At 32.4% G+C, this 23328-nt stretch overlaps 2 protein-coding genes across 2 annotated transcripts; both read right to left on the bottom strand.

Annotated features, from left to right (window-relative positions):
• Positions 1 to 369: 369 nt before the first annotated feature.
• LOC139871745 (ACT domain-containing protein ACR3-like) lies at positions 370 to 4656 on the bottom strand. Its single transcript, XM_071859478.1, has 8 exons — positions 4377 to 4656; positions 3775 to 3930; positions 3389 to 3434; positions 3111 to 3225; positions 2890 to 2957; positions 1596 to 2213; positions 1234 to 1338; positions 370 to 789 (listed from the first exon to the last, which is right to left on the bottom strand). Exons 2-8 carry the CDS (start codon positions 3843 to 3845, stop codon positions 475 to 477), a joined length of 1338 nt encoding a protein of 445 aa, XP_071715579.1. The 5' UTR covers positions 3846 to 3930; positions 4377 to 4656; the 3' UTR covers positions 370 to 474.
• A 1436-nt stretch (positions 4657 to 6092) lies between these two features.
• LOC139872330 (2-oxoisovalerate dehydrogenase subunit alpha 2, mitochondrial-like) lies at positions 6093 to 22296 on the bottom strand. Its single transcript, XM_071860181.1, has 9 exons — positions 22027 to 22296; positions 9624 to 9761; positions 8822 to 9004; positions 8473 to 8630; positions 8257 to 8356; positions 7744 to 7855; positions 7193 to 7332; positions 6872 to 7057; positions 6093 to 6347 (listed from the first exon to the last, which is right to left on the bottom strand). Exons 1-9 carry the CDS (start codon positions 22294 to 22296, stop codon positions 6180 to 6182), a joined length of 1455 nt encoding a protein of 484 aa, XP_071716282.1. The 3' UTR covers positions 6093 to 6179.
• Positions 22297 to 23328: the final 1032 nt, after the last annotated feature.

Genomic DNA, 23328 nt, shown 5'->3' with positions numbered 1-23328 from the left:
TATGCATGTTAATAAGGTTGTCGGTAGAAAAATCCTACTTTTAATCAATAAAAGAAGTGCAAAGAATAATCATATATATATATATATATATATATATATATATATATATATATATATATATATATATATATATATATATATATATATATATATATATATATATATATATATATATATATATATATATATATATATATATATATATAGATGTCTTAGATGGTGTTAAATAATTTGAATCTATTTTGAATCTCTCTAGTTGTCTTTACCAAATGCAGCATTTGATTTCTTGCAATTCCTCAGATCAATATATCAAACTGTGCCCTTAATTATTTACTTATCAACATTAGGCTTTAAAGCATCATAAAGACACAATATACATGAGAGAGTAACCTGGCCTGCTAGTAAGTTATTGTATGCCAATAATTATTCTATATACAATATATATGTCAAAAAAACCATCATCCACACTAAGTTTCAATGCAGAAACCTTTCGAATAAGCTCCCAAATGAAAATGTCGTTTTACTTCTTGCTTCTGGTTCCTTTAAACTCAAAGGCGATTTTTTGACATTTAACATCATTGACTGTCCTATTTCTTTTCTAAGCCTTTCAATGGTTTTCATATCTACCGAGTTTCCAGAAGCATCTCTTACGTAAAAAACGTTGACTGCTTGTTCCCCCACTGTTGTGACACCCGCTCTTGACACAGATAGCCCGTTTTCACGCAGGACTCTTGTAACCTCTGAAAGTAGTCCCACGCGGTCTTTTGCACATAGTTCTAAGCTAAGACCCTTGATCACAAAATAATAAAAAAAAAAAAAAAAAAAAAAAATTAGGAACATAGTAACTACAACATGTAGCTTAATTCATTAACTCAAAGGGTCAAAATTCTGAACTATACAAAGATGTAAATGTAGATTAAAAAAAAAAAAAAAATTAGGTGTTGTTTGGTTTTTGAAGATGCTTTTGTCTAAAGACCTTCGGACCATGTCTGTAAAGAAGATGTGGTCTAAAGGTCTGTATGATGTGTATGCTAAATAGTGAAGACGGTTTGTATTTATCTCTGCAAAATAACTTAATCCTGTTTGCATACGAGTTTGCAGACTGAACAAGACATCATTTTATCTTAGTTCTTCGGAAAAACAAACAATTTGCAGTAAAAACGTCTGCGGGCACGCAAACGTAAGACATAATAAGATTGCAGACTGAAAAACAAATAACACCTTACTCCTTACCCCGCTCACTCTTCGTAGAATTGCAGCCTCGATACACTTGATTACCCTTTCCTCCTCTCCTTCAGTATGAACAGGGGACCCATCAACATGACGGATATAATACTCCTGCACGTTATAAAATATAAAAAATTCATCAACCTGTATAATCTGATTTTTGTTACATTAATTTATGTTTTTGATATCATCCGCAGATAGTAACATAGCATTGTACATATTGCTTTTCAAGAATTCCATCAAAAGCATCATAAATAAAGACCGAACCTTATATATTGCTTAAATTTTTAACTTTTCAAATACCTAAAAAATGAAAACAAGTTTTAACCACTAGATTATTAATCTCGTTTAACAATAGAAAAGCATACCTGTGTTGCATAGGGGCTATCAGATGAGATTGTGGCATGAAAAACAACATATTTCATGTCTGTAAGTGTGCATACAATATCAAACATAAGTTTTGGGCGATCCTTGCACCTTACGGTGACCACCGAATAACCCTTCTCTAAACAACGATCAATCGAAATCTTCAGCTCTAAAAAAGCAGAATAATCAGCTTCACCACTCAACCCTTTGACATCATAATCCATTTCAGCAAATAACATCTGGTGCAATCGACGGTCAATATGAGTCAACCCCATTGAAAATTTAGTATGACCCACTCGATTATCATCTCCACACACACGAAGGATGTTCTTAAGTTGTTCTTCCATAACAGACAATCTGGTTGGATCGTCCACCGCACGAGAAGCTGAATCGGCATTTAAATAGACTACACAGGCTATTCTCCTGTTGTGGGTCCACACCTCAGCAGCAGCCACATTAAACTTTTGGTTTGCAATTACAGCCGAGATCTCCGATAAGAGACCGGGGCGATCCCTACCGACAAGCTCGATGGCGGTGTAGTCCCCCATTGAGTGGACCCCGACCCGTTTTGCGGGCCACGTTTTGCTTTCATCTGCTGTGTGGCCTTTTGGGCCTAGAGCCTAATAAGAAAAATCATATCATATCATATTAGTTATTATAGTTTGGTTTGAAAAGGGTTCGGTTAGGTTGACGGACAAACATTTTCTAGAAGTAGTTTATGTGTCGCATATGATCACAAAAACTACATCACTAAAATTATAATATGAACTATCTACACTAAAACGACTTAAACAAAATCTAAAAGCATTAAAATACAGTTTAGATGACTTTCAACTCGTTTGACTTGTTAGGGATAAATACTAACCAAATTTTACACATTGATAAGTACGTAAGTCGAAACTGCCATCACTTTAATAAAGTTAACAAAAAGAAGTTATTCATTAAAGGTGGTAATTTTGACTCTTTTTTTCTAACTGAGTCAATCTGGCTTGTCTATTACCTCAAATGATTAGATAGAACTGCTTACAAGTCACCCAAAATCTATTTTTAATTGCATATAACCTTGTGTATCATTTCATTCAAAGATTAACACTGTCATTAGATTAACAATAAGTTTAAAGCATAACTGATGCATTTTCATTATCTGTTAATTATAATAGATAAAGAAGTTCATAGGTAGTCAACCCAAGGCAGCTTGGTCAATTTCGACCTATAAGATGGTTAAAGATGATAACTTTCCAATATGTACGACAAAATCACAAGATATATAATTTATAACTTTATCAGAAAACATACCTTTTCTATATATTCAATCGTCATACTGTCTGTTATCTTATTCCCTTGTTGGTCTGTTACATGAAACACTGTATAGAAGAATAACAGGAAACTAGTAACCACCATATTTATGTAACAGATTTATATGCATTTATATACACATTCTACATCACTTTCATAAGACTGAACAATATAATCAACTGAAATAATCCATTTGGACGAGAAACAAGGAAAAAACGTACCGTCCATGAACCATCCCCCATCAGAGGAAATATAAGCTTTGGTAATAATAAGATCAAGGTCGGCTAGAATTTGGACAACTTCGAGCAGTATTCCAGGTTTATTTACACTGTCAACCTATCAAAAAAAAAATTTATTATGAGCTAAATAAAAAGCATTCGACTGTCACATAATTTTGACTTTAGAGTGGTGCTCTTTAATTTGGTTATTTATTAGAAAATATGGAGTCCACATTACAATATATATAATTATAACAATAATATATGGGTCAAAAGATTACCTTAACTAAAGTACAGTCTACGCAACTATCGTTATCCACGTTAACCCTGCAAACATAAAGTATGTGATCCTTGATAATTGATATCACTAGATTGGTACAATAAGAGCAAACTAAAAGTACAACAGATATTGAATTATTACTGAATTAGTCAAATATACAAAATGATTCGAAAGTCTGTATTAGGATTAGTTAAGAATGAAAAATGACTGTTTTCTAAGCGTTAGAACTGTGCAGTCTGAGTGATAAAATGTTACCGTTAGCCTCTCAAAGATATGCAAACTCACGCAGAATAATAAATTTGTATAATCTTATTAAGACAAGATCATTAATAAGTAATAACTAAAGATTTATGCAGATATATCTATCTATCTATCATCAAATTATACCTTGGAGGGTTTATTCTGATGCTTAAGCTCTCGTACTCGGGATCAAAGTAAGGTAATCCCCCAGGGGCCATTGATGATGAGAGTTCAAATGCGTATATTAAAACAATCTAACCCTCTGTTTAGTCACATATTGCTTACTCGATAACTCGTGCACCCCTGAGACCAATCAACAACATTTATTTCAACCTAATTACACCAAAAATAATGGAATTGTATCATAATTATTCAAAACAATTATTTAGTAACAACACCAAACTTATACCATACAAGTCAACCAAGTTATTGAACAAATAGCATCAGAAAATCATATTCATTATCATTTATCAATAATTAATGCCTAATAAGACATGAATTGTCAGCAACATATCCTTAATTGTCTTCAATTAAACACCATACCAATAGTAATGAAGAAAATAATCTCAATTAACATTTAATTAATATATTGAAAACACATGTGGCTGCTAATTTAAACAACAAAATTGATTGACTGATTAATACTGTAAATGACAAAACATTATACAACAGATCTCACACAAAATCAAAGTATTAGTGTATTGCCTAATAATTAAGCTTGAAAAAACCCTAAAAAATTTGGGACGAACCTTTTGAAGGACATGAGCATGAAGAAGCATATGAATGAAAAGAAGAATTGAATTGAATTGAATTGAAAAAAGGTTGAAAAGACAGAAACACACGAACGAATTGTGGTGCTTTCGTCGTTGGAATAACACTATAACACTATTATATAAACCAGTGCTCTCTAGAAGAATCTCACATCCTTGTATGTATGTATATACATATATACATACACATGAAAATTTGTATTTTTGTAATTTACTCGTATTCGTGGATTGCAGGCAGCCTTGGCGCGATTTTGTTGCAAAATTGTTTGACCTTTGTTTAAAAAAAGATTTGAGTTATTTAAAAAAACGTGTTTAATCATCTACTATTGTTATTTATTAAGATATTAAGATAATCTTTTATTTTTATTACTTTTTTGTGTTAACATTTTTCCAATCATCTTACTTTTCTTTATCTATTCTATTATCTATTTATAGTTAAGTCCAATTTCCCTCAAAGTTACGATTATTTGGTCCTTTAAGTATTGTTTGACAATGGGGGGTTCCTCGCGTTACGGCGTGAAAACGTTTTGTAAATTGAATAGACAAAAAAGATGAAAGAAGGGAAACAAACCAAACAAATTGAAATGATTAAAAATGCAAAAAAAATTAGGACAATACTAAATGTAGCCCTTAGGGCTACGCTTACCTTATCAAATTTAGGTTTAAAAACTCTGGTTAATTAATTATAAAGTATATATTCCTTTTTAATATCGATTTTCTTTATATAATTTGGAGATTAATGTTATTAATGGCAGGATTGTGTTATATAAATGAAATAAAATTAAATTTGGTAAGCTTAAACATAGCCCTAAGGCTGTGTTCCAGAGTATTTAATTGAAGGAAAGTGAATGAAATGAAAGGAAGGGAAAGTGGATCAGCCCAAATTGGAAGGAAGAGGTGGAAGAGAAATTAGACTAAAAAACACTTCCAAATCATTTCTCTTCTCTCTAAAAAAAAACTTAGGAACACCATTTCTTTAAATTTTCCTTTCCCTTCATTTCATTTCCCTTTAAATTTCAACTTGGGAACAAAGCCTAAGGGCTACGTTTATCATTTTTCTAAAAAAATTAATGTTTTGATTTAAAATAAAAGTATATAAATAATTTTAAAAATAAAAATGACAAAATAGAAAGAAGACAAAATGTTAATATTAATTTTTTTGTGTTTTAGATAAGTTGTTAATGTTAATGTTACTTTAACACTAAGAGCAAATACAATATACAATATTTCCTTTGTATTTTACGGACCTCTAGTGCCTTACTAGTTGCGTTTTTAATTAAATTTGTTATTCAAAAAAGAAAAAAAGATATACAATATACTATTTCAAGTTTAAAAAATTATTTTATAATCAAAAGGAATCAAAGAATAAATTAGTGATGTTGCAAAAGAAGTTTAATAAGTTAATCTAAGCACACTACATTTATCATATGATATGCTCAAAAAGACAAGCATAAAAAATAAATATTTGCTTTTCAAAAATAAAAAATAAATATTTGCAATCACAACCAACATATCAAACAAAGTTTTTTAAGTCATTCATGTACTCATATATATTTGTTAATTTTTTCACAAATGGCACTATAATGTTCGATAAAAACTTTTTCGAGAATTTTGACACATAAATAAACATCAAGCACATATACATATACATATCTTACATCAATAGGGTACAATATCAAAATGTATATCCGTAATTTATAGTTTTAACCCAATAAAATGAGAATTTCCCAAAAACAACTTATTTAAATTAAACATATAACATACTAGCATTAATTTTAAAAATCAGAGAGGTACATCTTTTGGGTAGTCTTGTGGGTGTTTCGTTATTGCTTCCTTAAGTAAACTCTCTTGTTCCGTTAGATTTAAAGGTAATTCATCATACACATCACTGAATATGTCTCCAACTGGAGGCTTCTCTGTTTTTTCAGCTACTTGGATTGCATGAATTACCTACACACAAAAGTTTATCCCTTTAATCAGATTTAAGATTCGAAACGCCAACATGTCTCATGTCTGACATGTTGCGCTCTCGAAGCGTAATAAAACAATAACATTTTCAAGTAAATCTTAGAAAGTTTGGTTAAGAAAACTTGTTTAAAAACCAATACATATGTAACACAATACTTGTTATTATTAAACTGATTTGTTAAATGTGATTATATTGATTATACTACTTAACTAATCACACATTTACAAAGTTATTTAGGAAGGTTTTGGATTTCAAATCAGTGGCGGATCTATGATTGGTGGTCACTGATGTCACCGGTTAAAACTCCAAAAAAATTCTATTAGGCGGCTTATTTTAGTGGTGTCACACAAAAAAATTTACACTATCCACTGATATCACTAGTTAAAAATTCAAAAAAATTTCCACTACATCGCGTATTTCAGTGGTGTCCCGTGCCACCACTGGACACACTATAGATCCGCCCCAGTTTCAAATCCGGTTCTATCAATTTAGATAAAGAAGATACCTGTTTTCTAACGTTTCTTCGAAACTCGGATTCTTCTATATCGCTCCACCAGCCTTCTCTCTGTATCCATTTTTTAAATAGTGTCACAGGGTTTCGAGAGTTTTTCCATAATTCAATTTCTTCTACAGATCGATACTTTGTTGAGTCGTCAGACGTAGAATGGTGTCCTACTCTATACGTAAGAGCCTTTGCGATTCAAACCATAAAAGATAAGCAAAAAAAGTATCATTAGTGTTAATTAATTGATCGAATGAATATAGAATATATACTTATCGATTTTAAGTTATGATGTTCCAAAATGAGTTTAGGCGTGCTATATACCTCAATTAGTATTGGTCGTTGTTCGTTAATAGCCATTTCACGAGCTGCACGAACTGCATCATAAACAGCAAGAACATCATTCCCATCAACTCTTATACTACGGATGCCATAACCTTTTCCCTTAACAACAATGCCATCACCTGCAAACATACACAAATTAGTTTGATAAACGGAAAACAATACTCCCACCGTCCCATATTTATTGTCCCCCGACAAAAGTTACACAATTTAAGAAAAAGTGATCGTCACATGTACTTTTTGTTAACTTTTCAGTTTTACCTTTACTTTTTATCCATTTTTTTGTTTTACATGCATAAAGCAAGGACCGTATTATTCTTTATCTATTTACAGTAGTGGACAATTAACTTGAGACAATCTAAAAAGGAATAATAGGGAATGATATGGGACACATGGAGTATAAAGTAACTTAATTGCTAAAACGTCGTTGATTCAAGTCCCATCCGGGAAAAGTGCGCTAGTATTTTCTGTTCGAAAACAAATGATTAGAACACGACTAACTTATGTGCGCACATCATCCGTTAAGAACGTACTTCGAAATTGTTCAGTAACAGGAGTGCTAATAGCCCATCCATTGTTTCGACATATGTAAACAACAGGGACCTCCATAACTGCTGCAAAGTTTAAACTAGCATGAAAATCTCCCTACAAAAGATTTAAAACATTGCTAAATTCAACAAACACCATTAACATTAACATAGTCATAAAAATTGACTGCACAAATGATGAAAATGCAACTAAAACAAAATTAACAGTTGAGTTTCAGGGTCGACTTTTATCCTTTTGACTGTAATACATAAACCATCATGTAAATTTTTCTTATTGGATAATAAACTACTCCCCAGACAAAAACATCGAGTTTAAGAAATACCAGTATGACACGCACTCTATACTTTTTGTTAACGTTTCAGTTTTATCTCTTATTTTTTACCTATGTTTTAATTGTACATGCATATATTAAGGGTATAAAAAAAAAATTATTTAACTTTTTTTATTTATTTATAAAAGTGAACAATTAATTAGGAACATAAACAGTTTAGTTGTACCTCACTTGAACTACCATCACCCAAGTACGTTACAACACACGCGTCCTTTTTATCCATTTTAAGGGAGTACGCAACGCCAACTGCTTGAGGAAGTTGTGTCCTGAGGAAAAGGTATGAAAATACCATATTTAATTACAATTAAAAAAATAGAGATTAGTACTAATGCAGCTTGATTATTGAATATCATAAATGGAATAAATAGTAGCGACAATGTACGCTAAAGTTGCTGATATGGTGATGCAATTGTGCTTCTTAGATCCAATATGAGTTGGCATTTGCCTGCCTTTCCCGTAATCGTTCTTGTTTCCAAAGAACTGATTAACGAAATCTTGAATCGTAAAACCACGCCACCATGCTGCTCCGGGTTCTCGATACTAATTAATCATATATTAAATGTCATTTATATATAGGTCTAAGTACGACATTAGAAGTTAGAAAATTTTAATCTTGATGAATAAGCTTATTTTTTTGGCTTTACGGGGTTTATAAAATTTTGAAAAACCAATAATCTTTATTAGGATCATAAGAAATTATAAAAAATAAAATCAATAATATTAGAGGACACCTGTGGCATAATCATGTCATCAGAGCTAATAGCAGCAGCCGATCCTAAGTTAATAGCTTCTTCGCCAAATGAGGTCATATAAAATGATATTCTCCCTTGCCTTTGTGCTTCATAAACAATTGTATCCATAACTTGAAAAGTAACCATGCCACTATACATTTTTACTGCAATTTCCTTATCCAACTACACATTGTTCACATTGTACATATAAGTCTAATTAGCAATAGACAAAAACTATACAAATAGTCATTGGGGTTTGTGGTTTGTATAATCTTGCATGTTTAGTCATTAAACTTTTTCTTTTACAAAAATAATTACTAAGGTTTGCGAATCTTGCACAATTTAATCACTCGGTTTTTTAACCGTTAAAAATGCACGTTAAATCTAATCATATGGCAAACATGTGGGATAGTTTAGTCCTTTTACATTTCCCTCTTTTTAACTCTTCATCTTCTTCTACCAAAATAAGAAACCCTAATTGTTCAATTCCACAACTAAACCAAATTTAAATAAATGAAACATTTAAATCAATACACCCATCAAATTACACCACTCATAGAACACGGAGGAATTTCTTATTATTTTTCTTTTGTTTTAATCTATTTATTGGCTGGAGGTTCATTTGAAAACAATCTCTCTATTCATAAAACATTGAGAGGGAGATCTTTATTCTGTAATAGGGGAAATGACTACATTTATTTCTCTGTAGTTTTCGGATTTTGTTTGGTTCTCATCATTTGCACGCTGTAATACCAAGAGAAATTAAGTTAATAAAATGTGATGTGAGTTGATAGCTACGTACCTTTGGAAATTGGCTAGATGAAAATGGATAGCCATCTTCGTCAAGAACTCGATAACATGGCACTCTCGTCTCAGATGACTCCGGAAGAAATCTCATTTCATGAGTGAAGGGGACCGGACCACCTGGAAAGTTAATATCCTGTATGTGTCGATAATGAACAAATAAAGAGTATATCTTGATCCATAATATATCTCCTATATCATAAATCGAACTACGAGTAAGATTAATAAAACGATATAATACTCTTATATTATACAGTTAATATCTATCAGATAATAAACTAACAAAAATGCACATTCTTCTTAAATTTACATTGGTTACTTCATTACACTAAACGCATCTAACGTGTATCATGAGATCGAGAAGACGTTACTAAACTTCAATTATTGTTATCATCGCAAAGTATTATATAGCAAAGTATTATATATAAATGTTCATAAATCACATAGCTTCAAGGTTTAAAGATCGGACACGATGACGGATCAGAAGCATGTCTTTTGATATGTTAATGATTTGGTTATCATCGGGTGAACGAAGGACGGATATGAGGTTTTGTTTTTTAACATGTATCGAAAAGTGATTTAATTGATCGCGGTGAACTTATAGGGTATGTCTACGTATCCAGGGTGTTCAGGATTGTCAATGATTTTGGCGGGTTATGATGCAACTAGTCGAGATAATTGCATTATGATGGTGATTTTCACTAAGGTTACAGATTCGGGGGTCGAATCGATTGGTTTTGTTGTAGGAGAGATTTTTCGGGAGATTCTTATGTCGGATCCGAGTTCACATTATTTCCAATCCCAAGTAAGAGAATGGTGGAACTATCAAATTCACAGGTTCAAGTTCTGCCACAGGACAAAATTCGTAGTTCGTTAACCGTGGGATCGCGATGATATTTTTAATGTAGGTTGGAGACACTTAGATTTAGACATGGTACAAACTTGGTAGTGATCAGACCGTTAAATTGGGATATATGATTTTTCAATGTTGCTGCCATTCAGGGAAAATTCTTTACGATTTGTTTGCGCAGCTATGTGATAAAAATCATGCCGGTTCATCTACCATTGAATCGACCTGAAATATTTATCGGATACGCTACACATACAAATCTAAGTATGAGAAAATTTTGGTGATAATCGGACCGTTGGATTTTCGGATATATATTTTAGATTTTGAGCAGCTTTCTTCGGGTTTGACGACACGAGCGTGTTTTGAGATAATTGTGGGTTTTGGAACGGTATGATTAAGTGATTGGTCGAATATTTCAAGATGCTTGGAATGCGCGGTCGGGTTGGAGCTTCTTCTCACTAAGGAAATTGGTTGTCGAAGGGTGTTGGACAGAACACGTTTGATCGATGCTAGGGTGTGGTTGATGGTTGGTTCAACAAATTGAGTGGTTTTCTTCCAGGTGACCAATTAGAAATCTTTTGGTGATGGAGGGAGTGGACTTGTAAGTCCCGAAACTTGAGCTTTCTGCATTATTGAGGGCGTCGGGAACTTGGTGTGAGTTTGGTAATCGAAGAAATTTTCGAGATAGTGGGAGTTGGACGACTAGTGGAGTTGTAGAGATGGTTCTGCGACGTGTTTCTCTTATGTTCTCGAAATTAGTGCATTAATTCCGGATAACACTTGGGCTTCGAATACTAGTTTTACTCTCCAATTGCTAAGAATTTTCTACTGACCGATGGTACGGACCAAGTTTCTTCTCGAGTTGCCCCGATATACTTCTTACTCGTACAGTGGTAGCGTATTTGAGATGAGGAAATGGGTTCGTGAAATTCATAGCGCTATGAGAAGGTCAGTGTACCATCGTGAAAGCTGAAAGTCGGAAAGGAGGTAGTTTTCAATGTGGTAACCATGTTCTCATTGGGTGCCTTGATGAATAATCTACAAAGGCGTGTTGGGATTTTCTGATTTGATTATTGGGAAGGAAAATCACATATAGACGGGAAACTCTTGATATATTAGTGTCAGGATTGGGCATGTTTGGAGCGATGAGCGGGGCGATCTTGTCTCCCGTTAAATCCTGTAATTGAAGTCTCGCACGCTTCAATGTGTCTTCTAGCATAAGAAGATGATCTTCGTGTATGAAAACGGTGGTGCAAGAAACCGAGATGGCCCAAGCTAGTAACTGAAGATTGAATTATCACCCAACGGTGTTTTTGGTGTTGAAAGACTCCCTTCCATTGTAGTATAGCGATGTGGAAGTGCGATGATTCGGGTATTTCATCTGGCGGTATCAAAAGAAGTTGTTAATAAGCTAATCTGGAGTTGTGGAATCTTAAACATAAAATTGACAGTTGTGGTTGATTTTCTGTTGAAGATCATTGTAGGTTTGTTCAAATTCTCCAACCGGAGATTGTTGAGTTGTGTAGACTTTAAAAGAAAGAAATGAGAATCAAGTGTGGCAGGAAATCTCGAGGTTGGATGTTAAATTTCGAGTTTTAGACGCGTCTCATGAAAAATGAGGTTTTGTTCGTGAAACACGAAAAAAATTTTGGCTAGCAAGTTTACGGATTGTTTCCTTATATGTTTAACTCTTATATAATGTAAATTATGTAACCCTAGACTCCTATAATTGTGCACGAAAATTATAGTATAAAATCACGGGTTTGCGCTCGTGGACTAAACACTTCTCGGTGTTTGGAGTTGGGTATAACCACGTTAAATTCTTATGTCGTTATGTTTATGATAAGGCTAAAAAGGAACATATATTTCATAGCAATATCCCTCCTAAATAATAGGTTTTCATTTGTAATTGTATTATATTTTCATTGTAATTGTTTAAATAAATAAGTGCGAAGACAAAAGGCGAAAACGAAGATTTGAAGACACAAAGGTCCAAAAAGTTCAAAAGTACAAAATACAATTAAAAAGGTTCAAATTATTGAAAAAGAACGTCTAAAAATGACAAGAGTACAAGTTATAAAACGCAAAGTACAAGATATTAAATTGTACGCAAGGACATTCGAAAATCCGGAACCGGGACATGAGTCAACTATCAACGCCCGACGCAATGGACCAAAAATTACAAGTCTACTATGCACAAGAATATAATATAATATATAAATAATTATATTAATTATTTATATTTTATATTTATATATTTATTATGTCGACAAGCTAGGAGCCAGAAGTTTGTGAGCTGGATTTTCAAACTCCACGACTCGCGGAGTTTGAAGGCCAAAAACTCCACGACTCGCGGAGCAGCCAGATTCCAAAATGCCTATAAAAGGCCACGAGCTTCTGCAGTTTTAAATATATATAAAAAATAATAATAATAATACTCTGTAATAAATAAATAAATAAATAAATATATATATAATGTATATAGTATAGGGTAGTTTTATATTAGATTAGTTCGGGTTATGTAAAGGTTATTTTACGGGTTTTTAAAGTCGAAATTCTGTCCGTGTAACACTACGCGATAAATACTCAATGTAAGTTATGTTCTCCTTTTTAAATTAATGTCTCGTACTTAAGTTATTATTATGCTTATTTGAGCCAAAGTAATCATGATGTTGGACTAAATATTAAAGACGGGGTAATTGGGCTTTGTACCATAATTGGGGTTTGGACAAAAGAACGACACTTGTGGAAATTAGACTATGGGCTATTAATGGGCTTTATATTTGTTTAACTAAATGATAGTTTGTTAATTTTAATATAAAGATTTACAATTGGACGTACCTATAAATAACCACATACACTCGATCGGGCACGATGAGCGGGATATTTATATGTACGAATAATCGTTCATTTAACCGGATACGGGAATGGATTAATAGTCTATGGAATTATTAAAACAGGGGTGAAATTATGTACAAGGACACTTGGCATAATTGATAACAAAGTATTAAAACCTTGGGTTACACGCAGTCGATAACCTGGTGTAATTATTAAACAAAGTATTAAAACCTTGTTACAGTTTAAGTCCCCAATTAGTTGGAATATTTGACTTCGGGTATAAGGATAATTTGACGAGGACACTCGCACTTTAAATTTATGACCGATGGACTGTTATGGACAAAAACCAGACGGACATATTAAATAATCCAGGACAAAGGACAATTAACCCATGGGCATAAAACTAAAATCAACACGTCAAACATCATGATTACGGAAGTTTAAATAAGCATAATATATTTTATTTCATTTTTCCTCGTACTTTTATTTATTGTCATTTTAATTATTGTTATTTATTTTATATTGTTATTTAAATATCGTCATTTACTATACGCTTCGCTTAAAATATAAATCGACAAACCGGTCATTAAACGGTAAACCCCCTTTTACATATTTTTATATATAATTATATATATTTTGTACAAATATAGTTATTTAAAAATATAGTGTGCAATAAGCCCGCTCCCTGTGGAACGAACCGGACTTACTAAAAACTATACTACTCTACGATTAGGTACACTGCCTATAGTGTTGTAGCAAGGTTTAGGTATATCCCATTTGTAAATAAATAATTAAAACTTGTGTAATTTGTATCGCTTTTCGTATCAAAAATATAATACTATCACGTACCCCCACGCTACCACATCAAGTTTTTGGCGCCGCTGCCGGGGACTCGGCGAAACGCTATATTTTTAATTTATTTTTGTATAAATATATTTTTATATATTTTTAGAAAAATAATATAAAATTAAAAAAAAAAACGTTTTTTTTTAACTCCACGACTCGCGGAGTTTGCAGGCTTAAAACTCCACGACTCGTGGAGCCGCCCTGACCAGCCTGACCAGAAACCCTATTTCGCATTAATTACGGGGTATTATTAATTATTATTATTATTTAACCCTAATTACTTTATTATTATTATTATTTAGTTTAAGTTTTTAAATTAATTAGTTATAATTAATTATATTTAGTTTTAATATATAAAAAATTAATACTTTTATAAAATATAAAAATAAAAATATAAAAATAATATTTTTTATAAAAATAAGTAATTTTATCACTTTTTATAATTTGTATCCTTTTATTTAGTGTAATCGTAATATTTTATATATTTTTCGTTCGCAATTAGTTTTAAAATTAGTTTTTTCGCAGTTATTTTATATGTATAGATTCTTAGGCTTTGCCGTAAAATCCCTTAAGTGCTATTTCTTTACACTAAGATTTAGGTGCTTTAGAATTTTGCGACGATTTTAAAATTTTAGTGCCTTTTAAGTCACGACTCGCTACTTTCTTATTTTTATTTTTCGACGTTTTTCGACGCGCATTCTTTTTCTTTCTTATTTCTCGACGCTTTAGTTTTTAGGACTTAGAAATTTTCTCTATTTCTTATCTACTATCTCAAACGGAAAGAAAAATTATTTAAGTGGTTAAATTAATGGACGTTGACAATTTTCTGCTTCGTAGTAATAGTTGGATTTGTTAGTGGCTGAGTTGTGAGCTTCCGATTTAAAGGGTTCTGGCTCCCTGCTGCATCTTTTGGCTATTCGAAACGTGGGCAAAAGCAGAAAAGTCTATTAATTGGACAACTTATATAAGTTTTTCTATTTTTATAACTAATAGGATAATTAGTAAATGCACCACATTGTAGCTAAAATTTGGCCATCGCAATAAAATGGAAAATTTTGAAAACAAGGCTATGGAAACTCTTTTTGATATCCAAAATCAATTAAATCAATACTCTCAAACGGGTGTTGATGACAATTCGTTTGATCAATCTTGGATCACGAATGACGAAACAATAACTGGTTGTGAAATCTGTGGAGATTATCACTCAACATGGGAATGTTATTATTACGTTCCTATGGAAAATTACGCACCCACGGAACCTGAATGAAATGATTATGAAGAATACAATTCAAATTGGGATTATTCCCAAGAATATATCCAAACTCAACAACCAGTAGACGAGGAAAATTACGTGTCTGAAAATTTATTAGACAATATGAAAATCAAACTCGAAGAACTCAATGCTCAAAATGAACAAATGAGAGAGTTTGTAAACTGGCAAGCTGAAACTCTATCAGACTACACACCTGTTGATCTGAGGAGTATTGTGCAAGAAAATCTCATATCATTGAATTTTGATGAATTCGAGAGCTCCGAAATTACCAACTATCCCGATGATACTTTTTATTCAGTCTTACCAATTTCACAACATATCGACACATTAGTCTCTACCGACGAAATCATCGATCCATCAATGGATAAAGAAGAAGTAAGGGTGACAAATTGGTACTCTTGGGAAAACGATAACGTTGAAAATTTTACCCCCGAGACCAAAATGGTGAGACCAATAAGTACCGTTAATGAAGAAGAATTTACTTCGATCCCGAAATTCACCATTCCACAACCCTCCAACCCAATATTTTCAATAGACGAGTCATCTACCGAAGATGAACTACGAGCTGTAATAGATAATGACACTTCGGATTTCACCCAATTGGGTAATAGAGGTGAAAACTTTGATCTCGAGAATGAACGAAAGGAAACGTTAGAAATTGTCCACCCTATAATATGTATGTCGGTGTATATCGATCCATTTGACCAAGAACCAGAAAAGAGACATATCCATTTACTAAAAGCTACACTTAAAAAAGAATTAAGTAGTGACGATCGGGTGGGTCTAAACTTTAAACCCATTGATATATTTTATACCACCCGAGATGTAAATAACTGGCTCACTATTTTAATTCGTGGAACTTATTCTACCGACTTCACATGTCGTCAGCTAAGTATGGGGAAGTCTAACCCCACTTAACGTTAAATTAGGGGTTCGGGTTAGTGCATAACTCGTTAATAAAATTGCATGATAATTTAGGGTAAAATACGTATATTCAAATATTAGCAAACAGTTCAGAAAAGCAACCATTTTTGAAGAAAAACATGTGTGATAAAACAATAAAAGGAATGAACGATGAGGCGCACCATCTATCATTCGACGAGCTTTGTAATTACAAACTGGGTATTTTCAATCATTTTTCTACACTAATCACCCTCATGAATTTATAATTAGAGTCTGATTTCATGCAAATGAGGGCATTGCATGATCTCAAGTGTGGGGAAGGGTTATAAATTCTCTCGGGTTTATACTTGGTTTATTTGCCAAATTTTATGAAAATTTGAAAAATTTTCAACTAAATGAATTTAAAATCATGTTTATATATATTTATGAACGGTGAAAACTAGGTTTTAATACCGAAATTATCGTTACCTCGGAAAGGACATAAATTGAGAAACAACCCAAAACGCTTGAATTCATTTAAAATGGTATATAAGAGAATAAAAAGGCAAAGAACATAATAAATAAAAGCCAAGTGTGGGGAGAATATACCAAGTTATTCAATAAAAAATTATCTATCACATGTTTTCGTAAAGTTATTGCAGGTGCTTTTGTTTTTGACTAAATTAACTGTTTTACCCGATGAAAGAAAAGAAAAAATGGATCTACACGATGAATCAATTCCATCATTAAGAGGAAGTAAAGTCTTCCGAAAAAGACACGCGCTTCTTGATTTAGGTCATGAAGTTGTCGTCCATACCAGCTGTAGGTTGACGAAAAATCTAGAAAAGTCATCTCTAAAATCAGCAGGAAATCCACGGACCTCAGCATAAAATAGGGTCGCAAAGTGGTCAGATTTATCCTAACCATGAGAAGGATTTATCTCGTAAAATGGAGGGGCACCGTGCAAATTAGCTTGATAAGACTAATGAATCAGATCCCCAGAAAGGATAATCTCCTTAAAGATTAAAAATCAGCTTTTAAGACTGATATTACTCAATCCTTGAGATTGACCTTAAAGATTGAGAATTCAAACTCATGGAATTCAATGATATCTAAACTCGAGCTTGAACGAGAAAATATTTTGATCAAAATTAAAACCGATTTGTTTTCTGAAAACCTATTTTCAATGCGTTCATTACCATTGAACATAAAATCCTAGGAATTCACCTGGAATTCATTAGGTCACCTGAACCAAATCGGGTGTCAACCGTAAGAACGGTGGTTGCATAGCATGGTCAAAGACAGGACCTTGTGCCAGACCAAAAAATCATAGGATGATCTTTACTATTGCTCCTACAAAGGATAGTACTAGCATCCGACACGTTTATAGACCATAATCAAAAGCATGTCACGGGACATTGCCTTAACAGTTGCTTGTTCATCACTTTCCTTTACAACCGGACGGTAGTTTGCCGAAAAGTAATATACGGGACAAGTAAACTGGACGTGTTGCTTTCCTAATACAAGGTTAGCAAGTGGGTAACACAAAACCACAAGTGTTGAGCTAAAATTTTCAAATCTGAAACCCACACAACCCACAAAAATATTTTACAAACACCGGTGAAGGGTTATTCCGGAAAACTTATCTAGGGTAAAAGCTAGATTGAATTTTCAAAAGATCAAATGTTTTCATAAAGATCCAATTTCCTTAAGGATCTAAATTTTCATAGTCATATGGGACTGTAAACCGCCTTTCAAATGTGCACTTTGCTTTGGAAACCGAAAGTAAATCGGCTATTTGATTGCAAGTGTCGTTGACCTAAACCCGAGGCAACTATGGATGACACACCCACCTTTAACCATGGTTCTATCGTTACAATCATTGTTTATACCACCATATCAAAATCACTGATGTACAAAGTGTGAAGAATAAAAAAGTGATTCATGTATGTTTTTATTTCAAGTTCTGTATTGCTTGAGGACAAGCAACGCTCAAGTGTGGAGATATTTGATAAGGCTAAAAAGGAACATATATTTCATAGCAATATCCCTCCTAAATAATAGGTTTTCATTTGTAATTGTATTATATTTTCATTGTAATTGTTTAAATAAATAAGTGCGAAGACAAAAGGCGAAAACGAAGATTTGAAGACACAAAGGTCCAAAAAGTTCAAAAGTACAAAATACAATTAAAAAGGTTCAAATTATTGATGAAGAACGTCTAAAAATGACAAGAGTACAAGTTACAAAACGCAAAGTACAAGATATTAAATTGTACGCAAGGACGTTCGAAAATCCGGAACCGGGACATGAGTCAACTATCAACGCCCGACGCAATGGACCAAAAATTACAAGTCTACTATGCACAAGAATATAATATAATATATAAATAATTATATTAATTATTTATATTTTATATTTATATATTTATTATGTCGACAAGCTAGGAGCCAGAAGTTTGTGAGCTGGATTTTCAAACTCCACGACTCGCGGAGTTTGAAGGCCAAAAACTCCACGACTCACGGAGCAGCCAGATTCCAAAATGCCTATAAAAGGCCACGAGCTTCTGCAGTTTTAAATATATATAAAAAATAATAATAATAATACTCTGTAATAAATAAATAAATAAATATATATATAATATATATAGTATAGGGTAGTTTTATATTAGATTAGTTCGGGTTATGTAAAGGTTATTTTACGGGTTTTTAAAGTCGAAATTCTGTCCGTGTAACACTACGCGATAAATACTCAATGTAAGTTATGTTCTCCTTTTTAAATTAATGTCTCGTACTTAAGTTATTATTATGCTTATTTGAGCCAAAGTAATCATGATGTTGGACTAAATATTAAAGACGGGGTAATTGGGCTTTGTACCATAATTGGGGTTTGGACAAAAGAACGACACTTGTGGAAATTAGACTATGGGCTATTAATGGGCTTTATATTTGTTTAACTAAATGATAGTTTGTTAATTTTAATATAAAGATTTACAATTGGACGTACCTATAAATAACCACATACACTCGATCGGACACGATGGGCGAGATATTTATATGTACGAATAATCGTTCATTTAATCGGATACGGAAATGGATTAATAGTCTATGGAATTATTAAAACAGGGGTGAAATTATGTACAAGGACACTTGGCATAATTGATAACAAAGTATTAAAACCTTGGGTTACACGCAGTCGATAACCTGGTGTAATTATTAAACAAAGTATTAAAACCTTGTTACAGTTTAAGTCCCCAATTAGTTGGAATATTTGACTTCGGGTATAAGGATAATTTGACGAGGACACTCGCACTTTAAATTTATGACCGATGGACTGTTATGGACAAAAACCAGACGGACATATTAAATAATCCAGGACAAAGGACAATTAACCCATGGGCATAAAACTAAAATCAACACGTCAAACATCATGATTACGGAAGTTTAAATAAGCATAATATATTTTATTTCATTTTTTCTCGTACTTTTATTTATTGTCATTTTAATTATTGTTATTTATTTTATATTGTTATTTAAATATCGTCATTTACTATACGCTTCGCTTAAAATATAAATCGACAAACCGGTCATTAAACGGTAAACCCCCTTTTATATATTTTTATATATAATTATATATATTTTGTACAAATATAGTTATTTAAAAATATAGTGTGCAATAAGCCCGCTCCCTGTGGAACGAACCGGACTTACTAAAAACTATACTACTCTACGATTAGGTACACTGCCTATAGTGTTGTAGCAAGGTTTAGGTATATCCCATTTGTAAATAAATAATTAAAACTTGTGTAATTTGTATCGCTTTTCGTATCAAAAATATAATAATATCACGTACCCCACGCTACCACATCAGTTTACGTTCATCGTTTTGAGTTTATTTATTCGTTTATTGTTCTTGAATTTTGTGTTTGGTGCAATCAGATGTTTTGTTTAGGATCCTACAAATCTTAACACTTATTACCTCTTTCCTTTTATTGTATTTTTTCAATTTCAAATTTTAAATTTCAAATTTCAAATTTGAAATTTCCAATTTTATCTTATTTCGGGTGCGTTTGATAATACAAAAGAATTAACGTTGAATGATTTAGGTTTAGAATAATTTAAATGTCTAAGGAACTTAATCTTGAATGACAATTATATAGCGATGATCTTAATTAATAATTATCCCTTATCCATTCATGATTCAAACTTCATACGCGTGCCCCTCGAGATAGTTAAAGGATCGGGTTCCTGTAATGCGATTCGGGTTTCCTCCCGAACGCTTGTGTGTATGTAAACGATGAGTGTCGTTGAAATAAATGATACACTAATGCAAACTTATCGAGGTTAAAAAAAAATTTGTTGAAATTAACCACTCATTAATATGGTTATATGTAACATGTACTATAGTTAACGAATGTTTTAACTAAGCTTATAACATGTATATATGTATAATGTATTTAACATCCAACTCAATATATAGGTGGTTGTTGGACAAGTAGTTTTTTAGATTTATTTAATCACACTGTTAGAGTCTGCATCATCTATAATTTTTATTAAAATCATATAATGATAATGTCATCATTAAGTTAATCCATCCTTATTGATGATGTCATTCTTAATGAGAAAAAAAATAAAAAACAATGCACAACCATCATATGTACGTGATTATGTAGGAGAATTATGCAAACAAAAAAAGTAAACTCCCCTGTTATTATGAAAATAAAATAAAACACCCTCATAATCATATGTACAATATTTGAAACATTATGTACAATCTTATGGTAAAAACACCCTATGACTATATGTACAATATTTAAACCATTATGTACAACTTTATGATAAAACACCTACATGATCATATGTACAAACTTTAAAACAAATTATACAATTTTCTGCAGAACACCCAATGAACACATTTACAAATTTTAACACATATTGTACGACCTTTTTATAGTAATTGTATTTTAATTTTCTAAAAAAAAAAATTCAAAAATAATTTGTTATTACTAATATTTATTATTAATAAGGTGCTTGACACGATACTGATTGCCACAGCGCTAACGGAGACAGACAGCCGAGTGAAAGTGGGATGAACGAAGATGAACTGATTGAGCTACAACCACAACTCCTATAGGCTATTATAGACCTTAGGCTGGAAACAACGGAACAGCTAGTAAGATGTTGATTGTTTATCCCCGGCGGGAGGATTTATCCCATAGAGAAACTCTGGAAAGTCAGTCAAAAGCTCGCCTATGAACGAGGCTTTGAGCAAACTTTATTATTATTATTTATTTTATTATAATAATCATATTATATATTATATTATTAACATTCAAATATGGATTCTCTTTAATTACGTTACACATGTATGTGAAAATACATGTCTCTATATATTTGTAAAAACGAAAAATTTCTTAGTCGGAATTCGTGGTTCCACGAGTCATTAAAATAAATGAATTTAGCATTTACATTCACCTAATAGCTAAAACATGTCATTAAATTGTTTTGTTTAAACATACCCGTGGTTTCACGGGTCATTTCACTAGTTTATACTTATTTGTTCTCTACGTCATTTTAATTTAATTTATTGTTATTTGGTAAAAAAAAAAAAAAACATGTATACGAGCTCTAAACAACTCTAATCATACCATGCAATTTATAATGATTTACTAAGTAGGGATATCAGTTGCATGATGCACACTAGAAATTATACCTGATTTACTGCTTCAAATTCATTATTGCTACTCAAACGATCCAATAAATTGCTTGCGGTTGTAGAGTATTCAAAGCCATAAGATTTAAAAATGAACGTAGAAGATGAACCACGACATGGAAACATCGTTGAATGACTCCTTTTAATACTTCCTTCACCTGCAACTGAATTACCATTCGAAACAATAGTCGAGTGTAAAGGTCGAAAAGTAGTGGGATTCATTGATGTTTTCATCAAGTAATTGACGCTTCTTTTACCGGCCAGCCACATTTTCAGTTAAATTTGAGAGCGAAAAAATGGTAGAACAATGTTGAAGATTCGAAGGGATTTAAAGCTAGCTAGGCAAATTTATAACCTTTATTAAATGATAATTTTATAATTTTTTTGGTGTTAAACCACACGTTATATAATTATAAGATGATTCAGTCCGGTCCACGATAACATGCCAATAATTAATGTTGTTGTTGGGTTATCGTTTTGATGGTGCTAGCTTGGAGCTCGGGGTAATGTTTTTTAGGCATGATTCAAGTGTTGTTTATGTTCAATAGGTTTTTCTTTGTTAAGCAAGTTGTATTTTGATTGAAAATGTCTTATGTATTCTGTATAGTTATATTTGTATCAATGTATTATGTTTGTATTAGGATTTAGCTCAATCTAAGTCACATATATCATTAGATCTTTCAAGTAAGATGTTGTGGGGTTGACAATAAGAAGTTGGTTTAGTGGTGGTGACATGACATTCTATACGGAGGTCGGAGGTTCGGCACTCACTCACTGTAAAAAAAAATTTTATTGTTACCCGCCCATTTTATGGCACTCGGAGGTTTCGTACGTCTTGTGTTCGAGCCTCATTCGAGGAGGTTTTACCACACGTGATGCCCATATGGATTCGTCGTGTGAGTTTCCTCTTGAGAAGCGACAGGATTGTAATAGTTTGTCCAAAGAAATGATCTAGTGAGTACGTTCCGACATCGTGTCCAAGCCGTCTTCAGTTACTCCTAACTCAGTTACTCCTAACCGTGTTATTAAAATGTTGTATGGTCTCTCATACTAGTAACACAATTAGATCCTTTGATCTATTATTAATTTAAATTCCCGATTTAAAAAAAATGAAGTAGGACTTGAACTCACAACTTTAAGTTTAATGAGTTATAATTTTTTTTTTTGAACGGCCAAATTATATTAAATCAAAAAACGAGCTAAACTAGCAAGGAGCTAAAATAGCCTCATTAAGAAAACCATTACAACGGCTTAATACACCACTCGTTCCAATTTACATGCTTTTTGCTTCTACTTCTAAAC

This window comes from Rutidosis leptorrhynchoides, chromosome 10 (assembly GCF_046630445.1).
Source record: "Rutidosis leptorrhynchoides isolate AG116_Rl617_1_P2 chromosome 10, CSIRO_AGI_Rlap_v1, whole genome shotgun sequence".
NCBI lineage: Eukaryota > Viridiplantae > Streptophyta > Magnoliopsida > Asterales > Asteraceae > Rutidosis > Rutidosis leptorrhynchoides.
The sequence above is the reverse complement of the archived record's forward strand: the minus strand, read 5'-3'. Positions and strand labels throughout refer to the sequence as shown.